Source organism: Notolepis coatsorum (assembly GCF_963971535.1).
Source record: "Notolepis coatsorum genome assembly, chromosome: 5".
Taxonomy (NCBI): domain Eukaryota; kingdom Metazoa; phylum Chordata; class Actinopteri; order Aulopiformes; family Paralepididae; genus Notolepis; species Notolepis coatsorum.
This window is the reverse complement of record NC_140169.1, coordinates 78,197,394-78,215,778: the sequence shown is the minus strand read 5'-3', so window position 1 is coordinate 78,215,778 and position 18,385 is coordinate 78,197,394. Positions and strand designations below refer to the sequence as shown.

The 18,385-nt window shown below is 43.2% G+C and overlaps 1 protein-coding gene across 1 annotated transcript in view; it reads left to right on the top strand.

Moving 5' to 3' along the window:
* Positions 1 to 18,385, top strand: part of sh3bgrl2 (SH3 domain binding glutamate-rich protein like 2) — a 62,186-nt gene that overhangs the window by 23,084 nt on the left and 20,717 nt on the right. Inside the window, exon 2 of the mRNA XM_084314006.1 lies at positions 5,456 to 5,641. Coding sequence (XP_084170132.1) covers positions 5,456 to 5,641 — 186 coding nt within the window. The remainder of the gene's footprint in view (positions 1 to 5,455; positions 5,642 to 18,385) is intronic.

The following is an 18,385-nucleotide window of genomic DNA, read 5'->3' as shown; positions in this document are numbered from 1 at the left end:
CGACAGTGGGGAGGTAGAGCAGTCTCCTGGTAATCCAGAGGTTCCCGGTTCGATTCCCGGGCAGCATGTCGAAGTGTCCTTGAGCAAGACACTTAACCCCTAACTGCTCCAGATGAGCAGGTTGGCACCTTGCATGGTTGCCTCTGCCGTCGGTGTGTGAATGTGTGAGTGAATGGGTAAAATGTGAGGAACAAATTGTAAAGCGCTTTGGATAAAAGCGCTATATAAATGCAGCCATTTACCATTTAGTGTGTGTTGCAAATAGTTTACACCTTTTTGACCGGAACAAAAGTGTTGCCTTCCCCGTAGTTGATTTTCTGCTTGAGTACTTCAGATCTCCAAGGAGTACAGTTTTCTAGCATTGCTTTTGGTGAAGCTGGTGGGAGAGACACAATACATGCAGTGTTGTTTGGGTTCACGTCTGTAAATGATTGTCCTCATCAACAACCAGAGTGAATCTTTTTTCTTTTTACTTCACTCTGCAGTCTTTTGTCTTTATGGCCAAACAATAGCTCCACTGTGGTCCGTCAAACATGAACACACACATCACACACATCACACACACACACACACACACACATGTACAGTATGCTGTAATTCTTATCTGGGTTATCATCATCCTCTTGACATACAATGGAATGTTGAAGGGGGGGGGGGGGGTTACAGCTATTGCCCCTCTCTTGGAACAAAACTGTCAAGTGTTAAACTGTGGATACCAAACGGAGAAGGTAAAGACGACTTTGAACTAGGAATGGGACAGAATATTCCAATATTCGATCCCATATCTACCTTCGATTTTCATATCAGAAAATCGAAAATCAAAAAAAAAAAAATAAAAAAAATGTGTTTTACATTTTCTTTAATTTTTTTTAAAGCAAACCATTCTTATTTCATTCCTTTTTATATTTAGAGGCAGCCTAATTTTCATAGCCTAATATTGATCTAAAAGATGCACATGCTACTGTGTCTGTTTGTTTATTAAAACCGGTTGATATAAGTGCCTATTTATAGGGATGCTCGATATTGGCTTTTATACCGATATTGTCCAACTCTTAATTTCCGATACCGATATCAACCAATACCGATATATGCAGGGTTTCCCCCCCCCCAAAAATGGAATAATTTCAGGTAATTAACATTACATATCTCTTGTTGTGGAATTAACACAACATTATGCATACTTTTGACAATAAATAAAATCTGAATTTGTTCTTACTTGCCTGAGTAAATAAAGGTTATAGAAATGTAATAATATCGGTAGGCCGATAATATCGGACATCCCTACCTATTTATGTGCAATACCCTTTGATTTTAATTATCCATTCTATTAAAAATAATAACTGAATTTAACTGAAACTGAACATTTTAACTGAATTCAAACTGAAACTAAAAATATTCGAATATTCGATATTATGAAAAACGAATATTCGAATAGCACTTTTGCTATTCCCATCCCTACTTTGAACGTAATCCAGAACTATTTTATTGCACTGTAAAAAACTGGGATTTTATGTGCACTATTTTACTCCGTCTATTCTAGTTTACTCTTTTTATTAGTGTCTATTTAAAACTGAATCAAACCATAAACAAGGTGGCATGTTGGGATGTTAGATCCTAATGTGAAAAACTGTGATTTTATATGTCTGCACTTTATGTGCTCATTTTATGCCTGTCTTTTTTCTGTTGTGAAGCACTTTGAGCTGCAGTTTCTGTATGGAAGGTGCTATACCAATAAAGTTTATTATTATTATTGAAACAATCCCCCCCTTTGTGATCTAGAAGCACAATTGAATAGTATTAAACATTTTGATTAATCAGTGCGTCTAGCTTGCGATGTCATCAGTGAATGAAGCCATAGTGATATACTGCCTGTTTTGGCCCATACACCTGATGGCATTTACTGTTCGTTGCCATTATAGGCATGAATATAAATGATTTGCATTCACAGTAGAATCGATGTTGCTGTAAAAATTAGTTTAGGAATTCAGTATGAGTTTGATATTCATGATACCGACATGAAAGGATTGTGGTGTCCTGTAATCAGAAAGCTGGAGGGGTCGTTGAGGCTGTTTACAAGAGAATGCCTCTCTCTCTCTCTCGCTCTCTCTCGCGCTCTCGCTCTCTCTCTCTCTCTCTCTCATATATATATATATCTATAGTGACTGGTACCAGCTGGAGCACTCGACACTATGACGCACAGGAAGTTTTCACTATCCGCTGTGTGTGTTTCTGTGTCTTTTAATAACCTCCCAAGAAGCGTGGGAGTTTTGTTTTCAATCTTCTTAACCAACATTCTCCTCGGATTGTTTTTCAAACTCACGCGCGCACACACAGCCACAAACAACCGAAGCGAGGTCATTATCTTTGTGCAGCAGGACAACACCACGACTGGGAGCTGCTCATCCAGAGACTAGAGACTGGGTCACTTCACTGCATTCTCTTGAGGGCTGGTGTCTCAAAACTCAAATGAAGCCCTATAGTCTCAAGACTAAAAATATTCTCCAAATGAGAGTCCTGTTGTTGAGAGTATTTTGGTCCCAAGAAGACCATACTTAAATCTGCGCCCCCCTTGGTGGTTTGTTCCATTGTACTGTAGCTGTAGCCCACTGTGCAGTAATGCTAAATAATGTATTGAATTCATGTTGCTATATGAAAGAATACAATATTCATAAGGCTGAGACCACTGCGTGAAATCGATAAGTTGCATTTTTTTTGCATGTATGTAAAAAAATAAATGTAAATACTTTTTTCTTAAAAAAGAAAAAAAATTATTTAACGTTCGTTTGTGTGCGTGTGTCACGTGCACTCACTGTAGTGTTTGCGATGCTGTAGTTGGCCCACCACAGCGAGTCGTGCTGAGCGCGCTGCCAGTAGCAATCAGGGAGATGCCGTCTGAAGTGTGGCAACATTTGGAGAAGTTGGAGGGCTACATTTAGAAATGCATGTATTGTTTGCCAAAAAAAAACGAAACTGTCGTTTTCAGGTAACACTACTGCGATCGAAATATTATCATGTCATCATTATAGATCTGTGTTGAAATACATATTCTATTATACATATTCGATAGCCTTGACCAGTTTAATATATAGGTCAACTAGCAGAGCTCAAAGACACTAGGGCGACAGTCTGGCTGATGTTCTTAAAACAACCTCAAGGGCCGGGATAGATAGACATTTCCAAGTAAATCACATCTTGTTCTTTTCTTGTTTAATCTTGACTCCAGTCTTGTCTCGGGGACGACAAAGACCTATCTTCTGTTTTAATTGTCTCTTCTATGTTAATTGTACGTGTGACCAGGGTTCTGTCTCACTTCCTGGTCAGACGCTTGTGTCCACTTGGTCTCCGATTAGTAACTAACTGAGCACTTTTTGTTCGTTTTTTACAACTCAACTCTATCTGAATTACTACAGCTCATCGTTTCTTCTCTTAGAATAATTTCCACAACACTACCAATTTACGCGATCATTAAAAACCACAATTCCAAAAAAAGAATAAACAATTCTTGAGCCACGGCGTGTTTCTCCGGTTATTTTTAAACATCTTTGGTAACTTGTAGAAGATGACAGAAGGGCAGCCTCTGGTAACATGTAGACGATGACAGAAGGGCAGCCTTTGGGCGAGAAGAAAGGTAAAACAAATGTAGTTGTGCTCATACAGTATGATGTTCCATGACATGTTGCATTACAAAACATGAACTGGAAAAACCTATACCATCAAAAATATTGTTATACCGTTTTATACACAAAATATTGTGATATCATATTTTGACCATCAATGCACACACTGTCCATTTGTGTAGTGGTTTAATTCTATAGAAAAGTATATTTCTATAAAAGTGCTTTTGATAACTTAACCAGGATTAACGTCAAATCAAACACTAACCTAAATAGAGCTGCTACTATACGGTTCCCCCGCCAGCCATGTTGTATGAAGTGGTTCTGCACAGATGGCCTTGTCAATCCTGTAGTATCGACATATAACTGGATTAAAGGAATAGGAAAAGGATGGAAGCTCTCTGGTTTCACCCAAGCTCCTCCAGTAATCAATAATCACATTTAATGTCTCCATTACTGTCAGAGTAACACAGTCTGCGATCAGTGCTGTATTTTGTGTGTGTGTATATGCAAGGCCTTGTTTTCTGACCTTTTGTGGGGACCAAATGTCCCCATAAGTAACCTACCCTTGTGAGGACACTGGCCGGTCTAGGTGTGTGTGTGTGCGTGCGTGTGTGAGAGGGTGAAAACCTGTCTGGTAATGTGAGTGTTGGTTTACTGTCATTACAGGAGTATATTAAACTACTGACCTTTGGCCGAGACCATAATACAGAGGGATTACACACGCACAGATACACACGCACAGATACACACACACAGATACACACACACTAGTGTTGTCACGATACTGGAATTTCGAACTTCGATACGATACCTTGAAAAGTATCGATATTCAATACCATTTTCGATACCACAGGGAAAAAGGTTCAATCTTAAAATGTAAAAAATAAAATAATTTATTTTTTTAGCTTTTGTTGCTGGTTGATTCTCCTCAGCTTCTCTCTGGTACTATAAGAGAAGATAAATATAACACTTTTAAAACCCTTTGTTTATCTTTAGATCACACATTTAAAAATAACTGTTCATCTCACTTCAATAATTTTTATTGCAGAACATGGTATTTTCTCAAGCAGACAGATGTAAACACTGTAATCTGTGTTGCATGTACCTGACAAACTGAACTGTTTGTATTACAGTCATATATTCCGACTTAACTGAATGCGTGTGTGTGTGTGTGTGTGTGTGTGTGTGTCGACTACTGTACTATTACAGGTATTGCAATGAACAATGCAACTTCCTTATACAAAAAATATTTTAATTTCTTTTATGAATAATTAAATATCGATATTTCGGGAAATGAGTATTGAAACCGTTTTAAATTGTATTAGTTTTATTTTTGACAACACTAACACACACACACACACACACTTCATTTCTGTAGATTTAACGTTTATGTTACTGTGTTTTCTTTTGCCTAAAATGACTGTTTTCTCTTTTACTCAATTTTTTTTTATTTGTTCATCCTATTTTTTGTTGTATTTACCGATGCTAGCAACAAATCAGTTGATCCCCAGGGAATAGAAAATGTGTCTGTCAATGTTGTCGATGCTTCCTGTCAACCTAAACTGGAAGATTGCATTATGCATTTGGACACATTTGAATGTGAATTATTATAATATTTTTTTGTACTTTTCCTTTATCACCCCTCCCCCACTCTCCTTGGCCATCCTCTCCATCCACTTCCCTCCTCAACCCTCCAATGCGGGTTCCAATTTAAAGGTACATTTTTAAACGTTAAGAACGCTAGTCCCGGTCAGCACTCCCAGCGGTTGTTCACTTCCGAATGGGGTGACCAAACCTTCGTAACGTACGAACCTTGTCCCCCCGCCCCCCACCTCCAGGTGAAGAAGCGTCAACAGGCGGTGGTGGGCTTCCTGGAGTCCAATCGGATCATTTTCCTGGAAGTGGACATCACCATGCTGGAGGACCAGAGGCAGTGGATGTACCAGAACATCCCCCAGGACAGGCAGCCGGAGAGGGGCAACCCACTGCCACCGCAGATCTTCAACGACGATCACTACTGTGGGGTACGGAGGGGCTTGTTGATGGGGCGAGGGGGTAGTAGGGGTGCACCCATTGCAATTTTCTTTGCCCGATTCCAATTTCAGATTTTATTAAAAGTCTGACCTGCCGATTCCGAGTTTCTTTCTTACTAAATTGACATTCTGGTCAGTTCAAAACGCATTTGTCTAGCTCCAATGATTTTGATTGACCGCCTAGTGTGATTGATAGGCTAGACCCATTCTGCCATGCTGCCTTCCCTGCACGCACTGTTAACTTGACTAATCAGGACTTGACTAAGGCAAAAATGGATCTATAGATTAGATAACAATTTATTGTTACTTATTATACAGCACAAGTACAGTACAACAAAGAACTTGGCATCCAACCACAGTGCAAATGTAACAGTAAAGTGCAATAGTAATATACAATGTACAGGTGATTAAACTGGGTATAAGATATATAAATTAGTACTACTGATTATAGTGCTAATCGGGTGTATGTACAGAGTTGTAATATTATCTACAGTGATACACATATAAAGACAGTATGGTAGTAGTTATACTGGCTAGCAGCGTAACTAGTAAGAGTAGGTAAGGGATATGTACAAATATAGATATTATAGTATCTACAGATATGTAAAATGATTATGTGCAGGTATGTACAGACAGATATGTATATATATTAGAGGTGGGCATAGATACATTTTTTTAATCTAGATTAATCTATCTGCAATCCTGGATTTAATCTAGATTAATCTAGATTAAAATGGCTCAAAAAAAAAAAAAAAAACTGCCGAAGGCATTCAAAATATGTGTGTTCTACCCAAATAATGACCAGAAGTAAGTCCTTACTTTTTCTTTCCTCCTTATGTTTCTCAGGCCAGGTGGCCCATTACACCATGAGCCCATCTCCCGTTTCCAAAATGCATTACAGACTGTTTGAAAAAGCTGTTTTGCTATGATAATTGGTAATGAAATATCAAAATAATGTTCAATAAGATGTACTTGTGTTTAATAAGTTGTTTTATTCAGAAGTTAACACAAATAAATAATATTACCAGTACAGTACAGTATCTAGCACACTCTCAGGAGCAAAACAGAAAGAATCATTTCAAACTTGAACTATGTGACATGGCTTGAATCAACTGCTCCAGTGGAGTTGCTCAGTGGCCAATGGTGTCAACTGTGGTTGTACTGGGCAGCTCCCAGGTGTGAATGGAACTGTGTGAATGTGAAGCAGGGCGTTCCTGAAAAAGAGCATGTGTGCTCAGCGAATCTACCCTGGGTAAATAAAGGTAAAATAAAAAAAAAAAATGTTAAAAAAAAATAAATAAATTTTTTTAGATTAATGCGTTAATTATATTATCGCGCGATACTAGTATAGCGTTAACGCAGCACGTTAACGCCGTTAACGGCCCAGCTCTAATATATATATATACGGTAACAATAAATATATATATATTATTATATTATTATTATTATTATATTATTATTGTACATGCTGTTACGGTCACTTCCGGTTCTAGTCCCACATAAGATCTGCCTAGAGGCTTTTAAATCACTGCTCAAAACGCACCTCTTTTCCCTGGCCTTTGACCAGAGTTAGCCTGCCACTTGTACACTACGTTTGCTGTTACTCTGGACTTTTTATCTAATTTCTTGTCTCATTTATATTGCACCTTGCTCTTGCTTTCTTAAATGTACAATACCTTTTTCTGTAATTTTAGTGTATTTTTACTTGTTACTGCATTGTATGTGTCTTTATCATGTGAAGCACTTTGTAATTAGTAATTTGTATTATGCTATACAAATAAAGCTGACTTGACTTGACTTGACTGGTCACATTGATGGGTACATGGTTTGCTGTCAGTCTGGGTAAGGCGGCTTGTGTTTCAAGTTTCTTTAATAGTTGTCATACAGAAGTACAGAATACTTTCATACAAATGGTGACGGGAGGGGGTTGAAAATGACTCTTGCAGGTGAGCAAGGGAGGCTCATGTGACTCTTGAACCAGAGAGATTGGCGTGGTGGAAAAGGGTGGCATTTTCTTTTTTAAAGAAGACCAAGGTTATTGTTCTCCTCCTGCGATACAAGATACAAGAGTTTTATTTGTCACGGCATCCAGGTATACAGTGAAATGCGGGGGGTCTCACCCGCAACGATGTGCATAATACAAGTAATAATAATAGAGTCCAACCTAGGGATGCACCGATATGAAAATTTGCCACCGATACCGATTGTTCAACTAATACAATCGGCCGATACCGATATTTATGGCAATTTTTTTTATATTTAAAAAAAATAAATTGGGTAATATATATATATATATATTTTTTTTATGAAACTACTGTAGATTTGTGTTACAAATTGTGCTCACCGATATGAACATAGGCCTCTTTACTTACTTAAAAAAAGGAAACATCAAGAAATAGCACTATCTCTCTCCCAGTATGTTCTGCAGGGCTGCAGCTAGATACTAGTTCTCCCAGTATGGTCTACCGGCTGGGTTGCAGCTGGATACTATTGTCTCAACCAGAGATCTCAACCAATGAAATTTTTATTGACAGTCGATTCTGCCAATTACGTCGCACACCGCTTGCACCCACCTCTGCTGTTACCACCAATCGGCAAGCGCGTATATATTTTTTACTTCCGCTTTTGTCCGCCATTGATTTTGACGAGGTATTCTACAACAACAACAACGGCGGTGCGGCTGACGTTTAGCTTTTAGCTCCGCAGGATGACACGAGGCATAATGATTTTACTGCAACGAATGTTATAATAAAACAAAGCCTTTCTATGTATGTGTCTGATTGAAGACTTTATTAACAGATTGCAGAATGGGTAAAACTCAGGGCTCTATGAGCAACGGAAGGAACTGAGCTAGTATGAACGCATAATGCCTTGTTAATCATAAGTAGTAACTTTGATGCAGTAGCTTGTGTGTGTGTGGGGGACTGGGGACGGCGTTGTGCAGGTCGCGAGTGAACTTTTTTTTGTCTTTTGACTAGAGATGTTCCGATACCATTTTTCCCTTTCCGATCCGATTCCGATACCTAAGCTTTGGGTATCGGCCGATACCGATATTTATCCGATACCAGTGCATAAAAAAAAAATTAAAAAAAATTTATATAAATTATACTTTTTTTTTTTTCTTTTTTTTCAGATACTGTTATACTGTTTTTTAGTAATAACTAGAACGTATGGTATTTATTCAACAACAGGTGATTGTATAGATTTGTATTAGTATCATTAATCAATGAGTATGGGCTGCAGCACTGCAGATATACCCTACTCCAATGATCCACACGGACATTAAACGGTGTTGCACTCGCTACTCAGTGGCTCTGCAGATATACCCTATTCAGTCTGTAAACTAGTGGCAGATAGAACGTTCATGTTGTGGTTTTTGATGCAAAATAAATATTCAACATTCTCTTTGGAAACTCCGCCTCAGACTCTTATCCTTTGGCACTTGCTGTACTTTGCTTGCAGGTCTGCAGCCATTATTGCTGGATTATGTGAATAGCACCAACTTTAGACACGGTAACGTTATCAAGCTAAGCTAACTGACCTAGCTCGCCTTCCCGCATCGACATTAAGATAACGTTAGTAATAGTCAGCTAACGCTAGTCCGTAGCTACTTAACTTAAATACAATTCACCGTGGGTGCATTATTGTTGATAGACGGTCACGGACAGTGTTAGGTCCTGGAGAAAGGACAGGCGATCATCTGATTTGATGTAACGTTAAAAGCGGATGTTGTTCCAACTAGCTATCTTTCCAGCTAATGCTATCATAACACCAGCCAAACACATCCCGATTCCCGTCCGAGCTCCCCGTCACACCGCACTGTCGGGGACAATGGAATTTAAGAAAGTGTATCTGCTGTTAAAATGACACAGCATCACACTTTAAAACATGTTCATTTTATAATCCTTACTCTCCGCAGGACTCGGCAGGAGATAAATTACATCATGGGATCGGAGGCTAGAATTTACGTGTACTCGCCGATACCGATACTAGCATTTTAGGCAGTATCGGCGGCATTTCCGATACTAGTATCGGTATCGGAACAACTCTACTTTTGACGCTACACAAATTGATGGATATTTATCGGCTACTGCCATCGGCACATTCGAGCTTATCGGCCGATAGGCCGATTGCAGTCAACAAGGCACTTATCGGCCGATACCGATACCCGACCGATACATCGGTGCACCCCTAGTCCAACCAATAGAGCGACATAGTGCAATAAACAAAGTAGGCATATCGGTATCATGAGCTATTTACAGAGCATGGTAGGACATGCTAGGTCCTGTGGCAGTGCAGTACACTGTTAGCTACGGATGAGGCATTGGGTCTTTATGTACACTGCTATACAATGCTATGTTCTACAATCTCAAGCTATACTATTCTTAAAGTGACCTTTCCTTCTGTAAAGTGTCCATAGTGTGAGCGTGTGCAGCATGAGTGTGTGTGTGCTCATGTTAAAGTGGCTGCTAGTGTGTGAGCGTGTACAGTGTGTGTGTTGTGTGTGTGCTCATATGTGCTTGTGCGTGGAGTGTTCAAGGCTCTGATGGCCTGGGGGAAGAAGCTGAGCCTAAGTCTCTCTGTCCTCGTTACTGGTGCTCGCAGGCGTTTGCCTGACCGCAGCAGCATGAACAGGCTGTTGTTGGGGTGGTGAGGGTCTTTCATTATCCTGCAGGCTCTGGATTTGCACCTCTTGTTGTATAGGACCTGCAGGGTTGGTAGTGCAATACCCGTGGTACGCTCGGCTGAACGCACCACTCTCTGTAGGGCCTTCTTGTCCTGTGCCGTGCTGTTGCCATACCAGGCAGTGATGTTTCCAGTCAAGATGCTCTCTACAGCTCCGGAGTAGAAGGGAGCTGTATCTTCCCAGATACTCTGAACTTCCTTAACTGTCTCATGTGGTAGAGGCGCTGCTTCGCATTTTTTACGACTGAGTCTATGTCTGTTGTCCATGTCAGGTCCTCTGAGATGTGGACCCCCAGGTACTTGAAGCTGCTCACCCTGTCCACGGTAGCCCCGTTTATCCTCAGTGGTGTGTGTCTCCTGCTGTCTCCTCCTAAAATCCACGATCAGCTCCTTGGTTTTACCAATGTTCAGGAGCAGGCTGTTGTCCTGGCACCAGCGTTCCAGTACCTCAACCTCCTCCCGGTAGGCCTTCTCGTCGTTGTCGAAGATCAGCCCCACCACCACTGTGTCGTCCGCAAACTTCACTATGGAGTTGGAGCTGAACTTGGCCACACAGTCGTGTGTGTATAGTGAGTACAGCAGGGGGCTCGGAACACAGCCCTGGGGGGACCCGATGCTCAGGGTGATGGTGTTGGAGGTCTCACCCCCCACCCTGACCGCCTGGGGCCTCGCTCAAAGTCCAGTATCCAGGCACTCAGAGCGGAGCTCAGACCCAGCTCGATCAGCTTGTCCACCAGTCTGGTGGGGACTATGGTTTTGAACGCTGAGCTGTAGTCAATGAACAACAGTCTCACATAGCCCCCCTTCTGTCGGTCCAGGTGAGAGAGGGTGCTGTGCAGTACTTGGGAGACCGCATCATCAGTGGACCTGTTTGTCCTGTATGAAAATTGCATAGGGTCCATATCACTGGGGAGGGAGGCACAAATGTGATCCTTGACCAGCCTCTCGAAACATTTCATGGCCACAGAGGTGAGTGCCACCGGTCTGTAGTCATTGAGACATGTTGGGGAGGGTTTCTTTGGTACAGGGATGATGGTAGACATCTTGAAGCAGGCAGGGACCACTGACTCCGCCAGGGATCGATTAAATATGGTGGTGAACACAGGGGCTAGCTGGTTAGCACACGCTTTTGCATCGGTGATGTGTCGTGTATACTATGTTCGTTCGTAATTGTGTTGATAAATTGATTGCTCGAAGAAGCAACCACAAAATAGGCTTGTTGCCGACCGAGAGGCGGACTGGACTGGCAGTCAAAGAGCTGACATAAAAAAAGGTCTACTATACATTAAACATAAATGACACGGCGGTCACCATTTCAAAAGGGAGTTTATTTACTTTGTGACACAATAGCCAAACAAATGCACTAGCCATCGATATCTTATGCCAAATGATTTGGGCCTATTACTCTTAAAAAAAAAAAAAAGATCATATAAAATAACTTTATCAATTAACAAGTCAGAGTCCTCGTCTGCACCTTCCGAGTCTGAATGCAGTCAATGCTCAAGTCCAAGTCAAGTCACGAGTCCTGAAAATCAGTCCTGGACTAGTCCTGGACTTGAATACTACAACATTGGCTACAAGTACTGTAAACCCATAATCATTACCCAGTCTGACAAGCCAAGCTAATGTGTACCTTAAACCACATGATCACAGGACAACTGGGTTCTGAGTGTTCCCTAGACCTAGACAATAGGGATGTCTACGATCTATGTATAAGTAGGTACTGTAAGGTGTTACATCCTAATTGTGAAATAATCCTCACTTATAAATGGTCACATAATCCAGCCTTAACCCAAATTGACTCGTATATCTGACATCTGACATATATATTATATATATATATATTCAATATCCAAATTGTCATAGTCAATCATATCCAATAATGAAAGGTAGAACATCTTTCAATGGTTTTATTCCAAGAAGTGAATCGGCATAAATTACAGACGTGTATACAATACATTGAAATGGGTATTCAACCGGCAGACATTCTAGGTTCTCCCAGGAGCAGAAAGTAACAAGTGACTTATATCTCGTCCATTAGCCAATGGAAATGCATCTTCAGAAATAGGAACAGAGAAACAAGACTGACACAAAACCAAATAGGGAACAGGTATTGGTCAGTTAGGTAGGATTGGATTACAACTGAGCTCAACATTATTAGAACACAGACTCTCGTCTCCTGACAAGAATGTAGGCCTATGGATTTGACATTCCCTGTGTGCACACATCAGAATACAGGGACAACACAGTAAATAGCAGTTGATTGTACACACTTGTTTAAGTCATTTACAATATGGAATTATAGATGGATAGATATGGTATAGATACCGTAGATACTTTTATGGATAGTCTTATATTAGCATAACACCTGCAATATTCTAACAGTACCTAGAAGGATTATATGCAAGTATATTCAGACAGATATGGATATCATCATCAACCTTTATTTATTCTCGAAATTACAATTGAGGTCACCCTCATTTTCAATGTAGTCAAGACTTTACAGACATTTCAATGCACACATTTCTACAATATAACAATAATAAATATGAATAACTATCTATATATAGTAGTACTCTTCACACATGGACCGCAGTCCAGAGTGCACCACAGCAATTAGTATTTATATATACTAATATATATATATATATATATATATATATTATATGCAGTAAATGTATAAATGTGGTATATACAGCACTATTGTACATGCTATCATACAGAGTTATATGGGTAGACTATAGCTCCTGGAGAAGTTTTAGTTAAAGAGCCACAATCGTAGGTCTATTTTATCTTGCAATCTAACAAACATCATTCATTGCAGCTGTGTCTAACAGTTAACTTTGTTACATAGTTGGCTAACAAGCTAATGTTGTTAGCGACTCAAGAGATGCAGTGCAGCTGACAGAGAGAGAGAGAGAGAGAGAGAGAGACACGTGTCTTCTTCGCTCACATTGAAGAGCTTCCACACGGACGCCATGTGGCTGTGATGTTATTGTCTGCAGTGTTGCATTGTGTTGCACTGGTCTTGTCTATAAAACACAACATAAATTGACTGCACTTATATAGTGCTTTTAAACTGGTGGAATGAACCTAAATATGCAATTATTAACTGATCAGATACACAACATGTATTTATGTTAATTTAATTGTGTTGATGTTTCCATTTCTGTAAAATAAGTGTGCATTTTGTTTGGTTCGGTAAACATTGCACTTAGTCTATCAGTGTACTGTATGTGTGTAGGGGCAGGTACAAATAAGAATTTTCTTATTTAGTGGAGCATATTAAGGGAACTATGTACTGTTGGACTGTAACAATTCCATGTACGAATAAATAAAAACAAAAAATTAAACAAAGCGGGTCCGACAGACCCCAACACCGCACACAGGTTAATGAAATACACATATAAACAACAATATACTGTTGCATCAACCTCGGTGGTCACTTTATGAATGACTCCCCGAAGATAATGCTGGACAGTTGATGCCCTCCACTGGGTTTCTCTGTAATCCCATCATAATCTGGTTGCTGGATGGGGCAGATTATCTCCTCTGGCTGCCTTCACTCTCTCTGGCCGAGGTAATCCAACATTATTCACCAGTGACGCCAACGCAGGGCGCTCACTGAATTACGCTGCACACAAAGCAGCAGTAAGGACCCCATACCAAAATTACCTATAGTAAAACCCTATAGAATTACCATGTTTTTTTTTTTTTTTTTTTTTTTTTTACACATTTTTTAGATTGACCACAGAAATACTGTAGCGATTCATAGTATTCCTGTTTTTGGTTTTTCATTCACACCATAGATTTACCACAGAAATACTGTAGCGATTCACTCATAGTACATAGTACAATAGTGGAATATTATATGCATTTATTTTTTAACCCTTTCACTGCCACACAACAGCCGGTTAACCCTTTCACTGTGACAATACAGAAGGTTAGCCCTTTACTATCACACAACCGACGGCGATGCTCCATCATTTCCATCATTAGCTCCGCGGATGCGGAGCTAATGATGCTCCATGATGCTAATGATGGAGCATCGCCGTCGGTTGTGTGATAGTAAAGGGTTAACCTTCTGTCGTGTGGCAGTGAAAGGGTTAATATATAATACCTAATAGTATTCCTGTGGTGTTACCATAGCGACACTACACCATTGATGCTTATGTATATAGAAACAGTACTCTGGTAGAAGAAATAGTCCCCTCCACCTCCACAGTTTTCCCAAACCAAAAGCCGTGGGTAGACTGCTCTGTGCGTGAAGCTCTGAATGTGCCGACACAACGTCAGGCTCGTGACGGGCAACATGGACGAGCACAAGGTGGTGGACGAGCACAAGGTGGTGCGCTACAACCTACAGTATCACCAACGCTGATGCAGGCAAAGGGGCAATACAGGGATACGGTGGAACTTCAGTTGGAACAGGCTGATTCCAGAGGTATGTATGTGGCAGGGCCTCAGAACGATGACTGACTACGAAGGCCCCCCCCCGGGCCCGCCCCCCCATGCTGAACACTAATGTCAACTTTGCAAACAAGCTCTATACTTTCTATGCACACTTTGAGGCTGTAAATTCAGCCTACAGGCCACTGCAACAGAAAGTACAGTAGAGAGCTCTGCCGATGGAGACTCAGTATTCAGGTTAACAGAGCCTGGTAGAGACTGCTCTCTTCACATGGTCCACCCTGGTAGACTGCTCTCTTCACATGGTCCACCCTGGTAGACTGCTGCTCTGCACATGGTCCACCCTGGTAGACTGCTGCTCTGCACATGGTCCACCCTGGTAGACTGCTGCTCTGCACATGGTCCACCCTGGTAGACTGCTCTCTTCACATGGTCCACCCTGGTAGACTGCTCTCTTCACATGTGGCCACCCTGGTAGACTGCTCTCTTCACATGGTCCACCCTGGTAGACTGCTCTCTTCACATGGTCCACCCTGGTAGACTGCTGCTCTCTTCACATGGTCCACCCTGGTAGACTGCTCTCTTCACATGGTCCACCCTGGTAGACTGCTCTCTTCACATGGTCCACCCTGGTAGACTGCTCTCTTCACATGTGGCCACCCTGGTAGACTGCTCTCTTCACATGGTCCACCCTGGTAGACTGCTCTCTTCACATGGTCCACCCTGGTAGACTGCTGCTCTCTTCACATGGTCCACCCTGGTAGACTGCTGCTCTCTCCACATGGTCCACCCTGGTAGACTGCTCTCTTCACATGGTCCACCCTGGTAGACTGCTCTCTTCACATGGTCCACCCTGGTAGACTGCTCTCTTCACATGGTCCACCCTGGTAGACTGCTCTCTTCACATGGTCCACCCTGGTAGACTGCTCTCTTCACATGGTCCACCCTGGTAGACTGCTCTCTTCACATGGTCCACCCTGGTAGACTGCTGCTCTCTTCACATGTGACCACCCTGGTAGACTGCTCTCTTCACATGGTCCACCCTGGTAGACTGCTCTCTTCACATGGTCCACCCTGGTAGACTGCTGCTCTCTTCACATGGTCCACCCTGGTAGACTGCTGCTCTCTTCACATGGTCCACCCTGGTAGACTGCTCTCTTCACATGGTCCACCCTGGTAGACTGCTCTCTTCACATGGTCCACCCTGGTAGACTGCTGCTCTCTTCACATGGTCCACCCTGGTAGACTGCTCTCTTCACATGGTCCACCCTGGTAGACTGCTCTCTTCACATGGTCCACCCTGGTAGACTGCTCTCTTCACATGGTCCACCCTGGTAGACTGCTCTCTTCACATGGTCCACCCTGGTAGACTGCTCTCTTCACATGGTCCACCCTGGTAGACTGCTGTCTTCACATGGTCCACCCTGGTAGACTGCTCTCTTCACATGGTCCACCCTGGTAGACTGCTCTCTTCACATGGTCCACCCTGGTAGACTGCTCTCTTCACATGGTCCACCCTGGTAGACTGCTCTCTTCACATGGTCCACCCTGGTAGACTGCTCTCTTCACATGGTCCACCCTGGTAGACTGCTCTCTTCACATGGTCCACCCTGGTAGACTGCTCTCTTCACATGGTCCACCCTGGTAGACTGCTCTCTTCACATGGTCCACCCTGGTAGACTGCTGCTATCTTCACATGGTCCACCCTGGTAGACTGCTCTCTTCACATGGTCCACCCTGGTAGACTGCTCTCTTCACATGGTCCACCCTGGTAGACTGCTCTCTTCACATGGTCCACCCTGGTAGACTGCTCTCTTCACATGGTCCACCCTGGTAGACTGCTGTCTTCACATGGTCCACCCTGGTAGACTGCTGTCTTCACATGGTCCACCCTGGTAGACTGCTCTCTTCACATGGTCCACCCTGGTAGACTGCTCTCTTCACATGGTCCACCCTGGTAGACTGCTCTCTTCACATGGTCCACCCTGGTAGACTGCTCTCTTCACATGGTCCACCCTGGTAGACTGCTCTCTTCACATGGTCCACCCTGGTAGACTGCTCTCTTCACATGGTCCACCCTGGTAGACTGCTGCTCTCTTCACATGGTCCACCCTGGTGGACTGCTCTCTTCACATGGTCCACCCTGGTAGACTGCTCTCTTCACATGGTCCACCCTGGTAGACTGCTCTCTTCACATGGTCCACCCTGGCAGACTGCTCTCTTCACATGGTCCACCCTGGCAGACTGCTCTCTTCACATGGTCCACCCTGGTAGACTGCTCTCTTCACATGGTCCACCCTGGTAGACTGCTCTCTTCACATGGTCCACCCTGGTAGACTGCTCTCTTCACATGGTCCACCCTGGTAGACTGCTCTCTTCACATGGTCCACCCTGGTAGACTGCTCTCTTCACATGGTCCACCCTGGTAGACTGCTGCTCTCTTCACATGGTCCACCCTGGTAGACTGCTGCTCTCTTCACATGGTCCACCCTGGTAGACTGCTCTCTTCACATGGTCCACCCTGGTAGACGGCTCTCTTCACATGGTCCACCCTGGTAGACTGCTCTCTTCACATGGTCCACCCTGGTAGACTGCTCTCTTCACATGGTCCACCCTGGTAGACTGCTCTCTTCACATGGTCCACCCTGGTAGACTGCTGCTCTCTTCACATGGTCCACCCTGGTAGACTGCTGCTCTCTTCACATGGTCCACCCTGGTAGACTGCTGCTCTCTTCACATGGTCCACCCTGGTAGACTGCTCTCTTCACATGGTCCACCCTGGTAGACTGCTCTCTTCACATGGTCCACCCTGGTAGACTGCTCTCTTCACATGGTCCACCCTGGTAGACTGCTCTCTTCACATGGTCCACCCTGGTAGACTGCTCTCTTCACATGGTCCACCCTGGCAGACTGCTCTCTTCACATGGTCCACCCTGGTAGACTGCTGCTCTCTTCACATGGTCCACCCTGGTAGACTGCTGCTCTCTTCACATGGTCCACCCTGGTAGACTGCTCTCTTCACATGGTCCACCCTGGTAGACTGCTCTCTTCACATGGTCCACCCTGGTAGACTGCTCTCTTCACATGGTCCACCCTGGTAGACTGCTCTCTTCACATGGTCCACCCTGGTAGACTGCTCTCTTCACATGGTCCACCCTGGTAGACTGCTCTCTTCACATGGTCCACCCTGGTAGACTGCTCTCTTCACATGGTCCACCCTGGTAGACTGCTGCTCTCTTCACATGGTCCACCCTGGTAGACTGCTGCTCTCTTCACATGGTCCACCCTGGTAGACTGCTCTCTTCACATGGTCCACCCTGGTAGACTGCTGCTCTCTTCACATGGTCCACCCTGGTAGACTGCTGCTCTCTTCACATGGTCCACCCTGGTAGACTGCTCTCTTCACATGGTCCACCCTGGTAGACTGCTCTCTTCACATGGTCCACCCTGGTAGACTGCTCTCTTCACATGGTCCACCCTGGTAGACTGCTCTCTTCACATGGTCCACCCTGGTAGACTGCTCTTCACATGGTCCACCCTGGCAGACTGCTCTCTTCACATGGTCCACCCTGGCAGACTGCTCTCTTCACATGGTCCACCCTGGCAGACTGCTCTCTTCACATGGTCCACCCTGGTAGA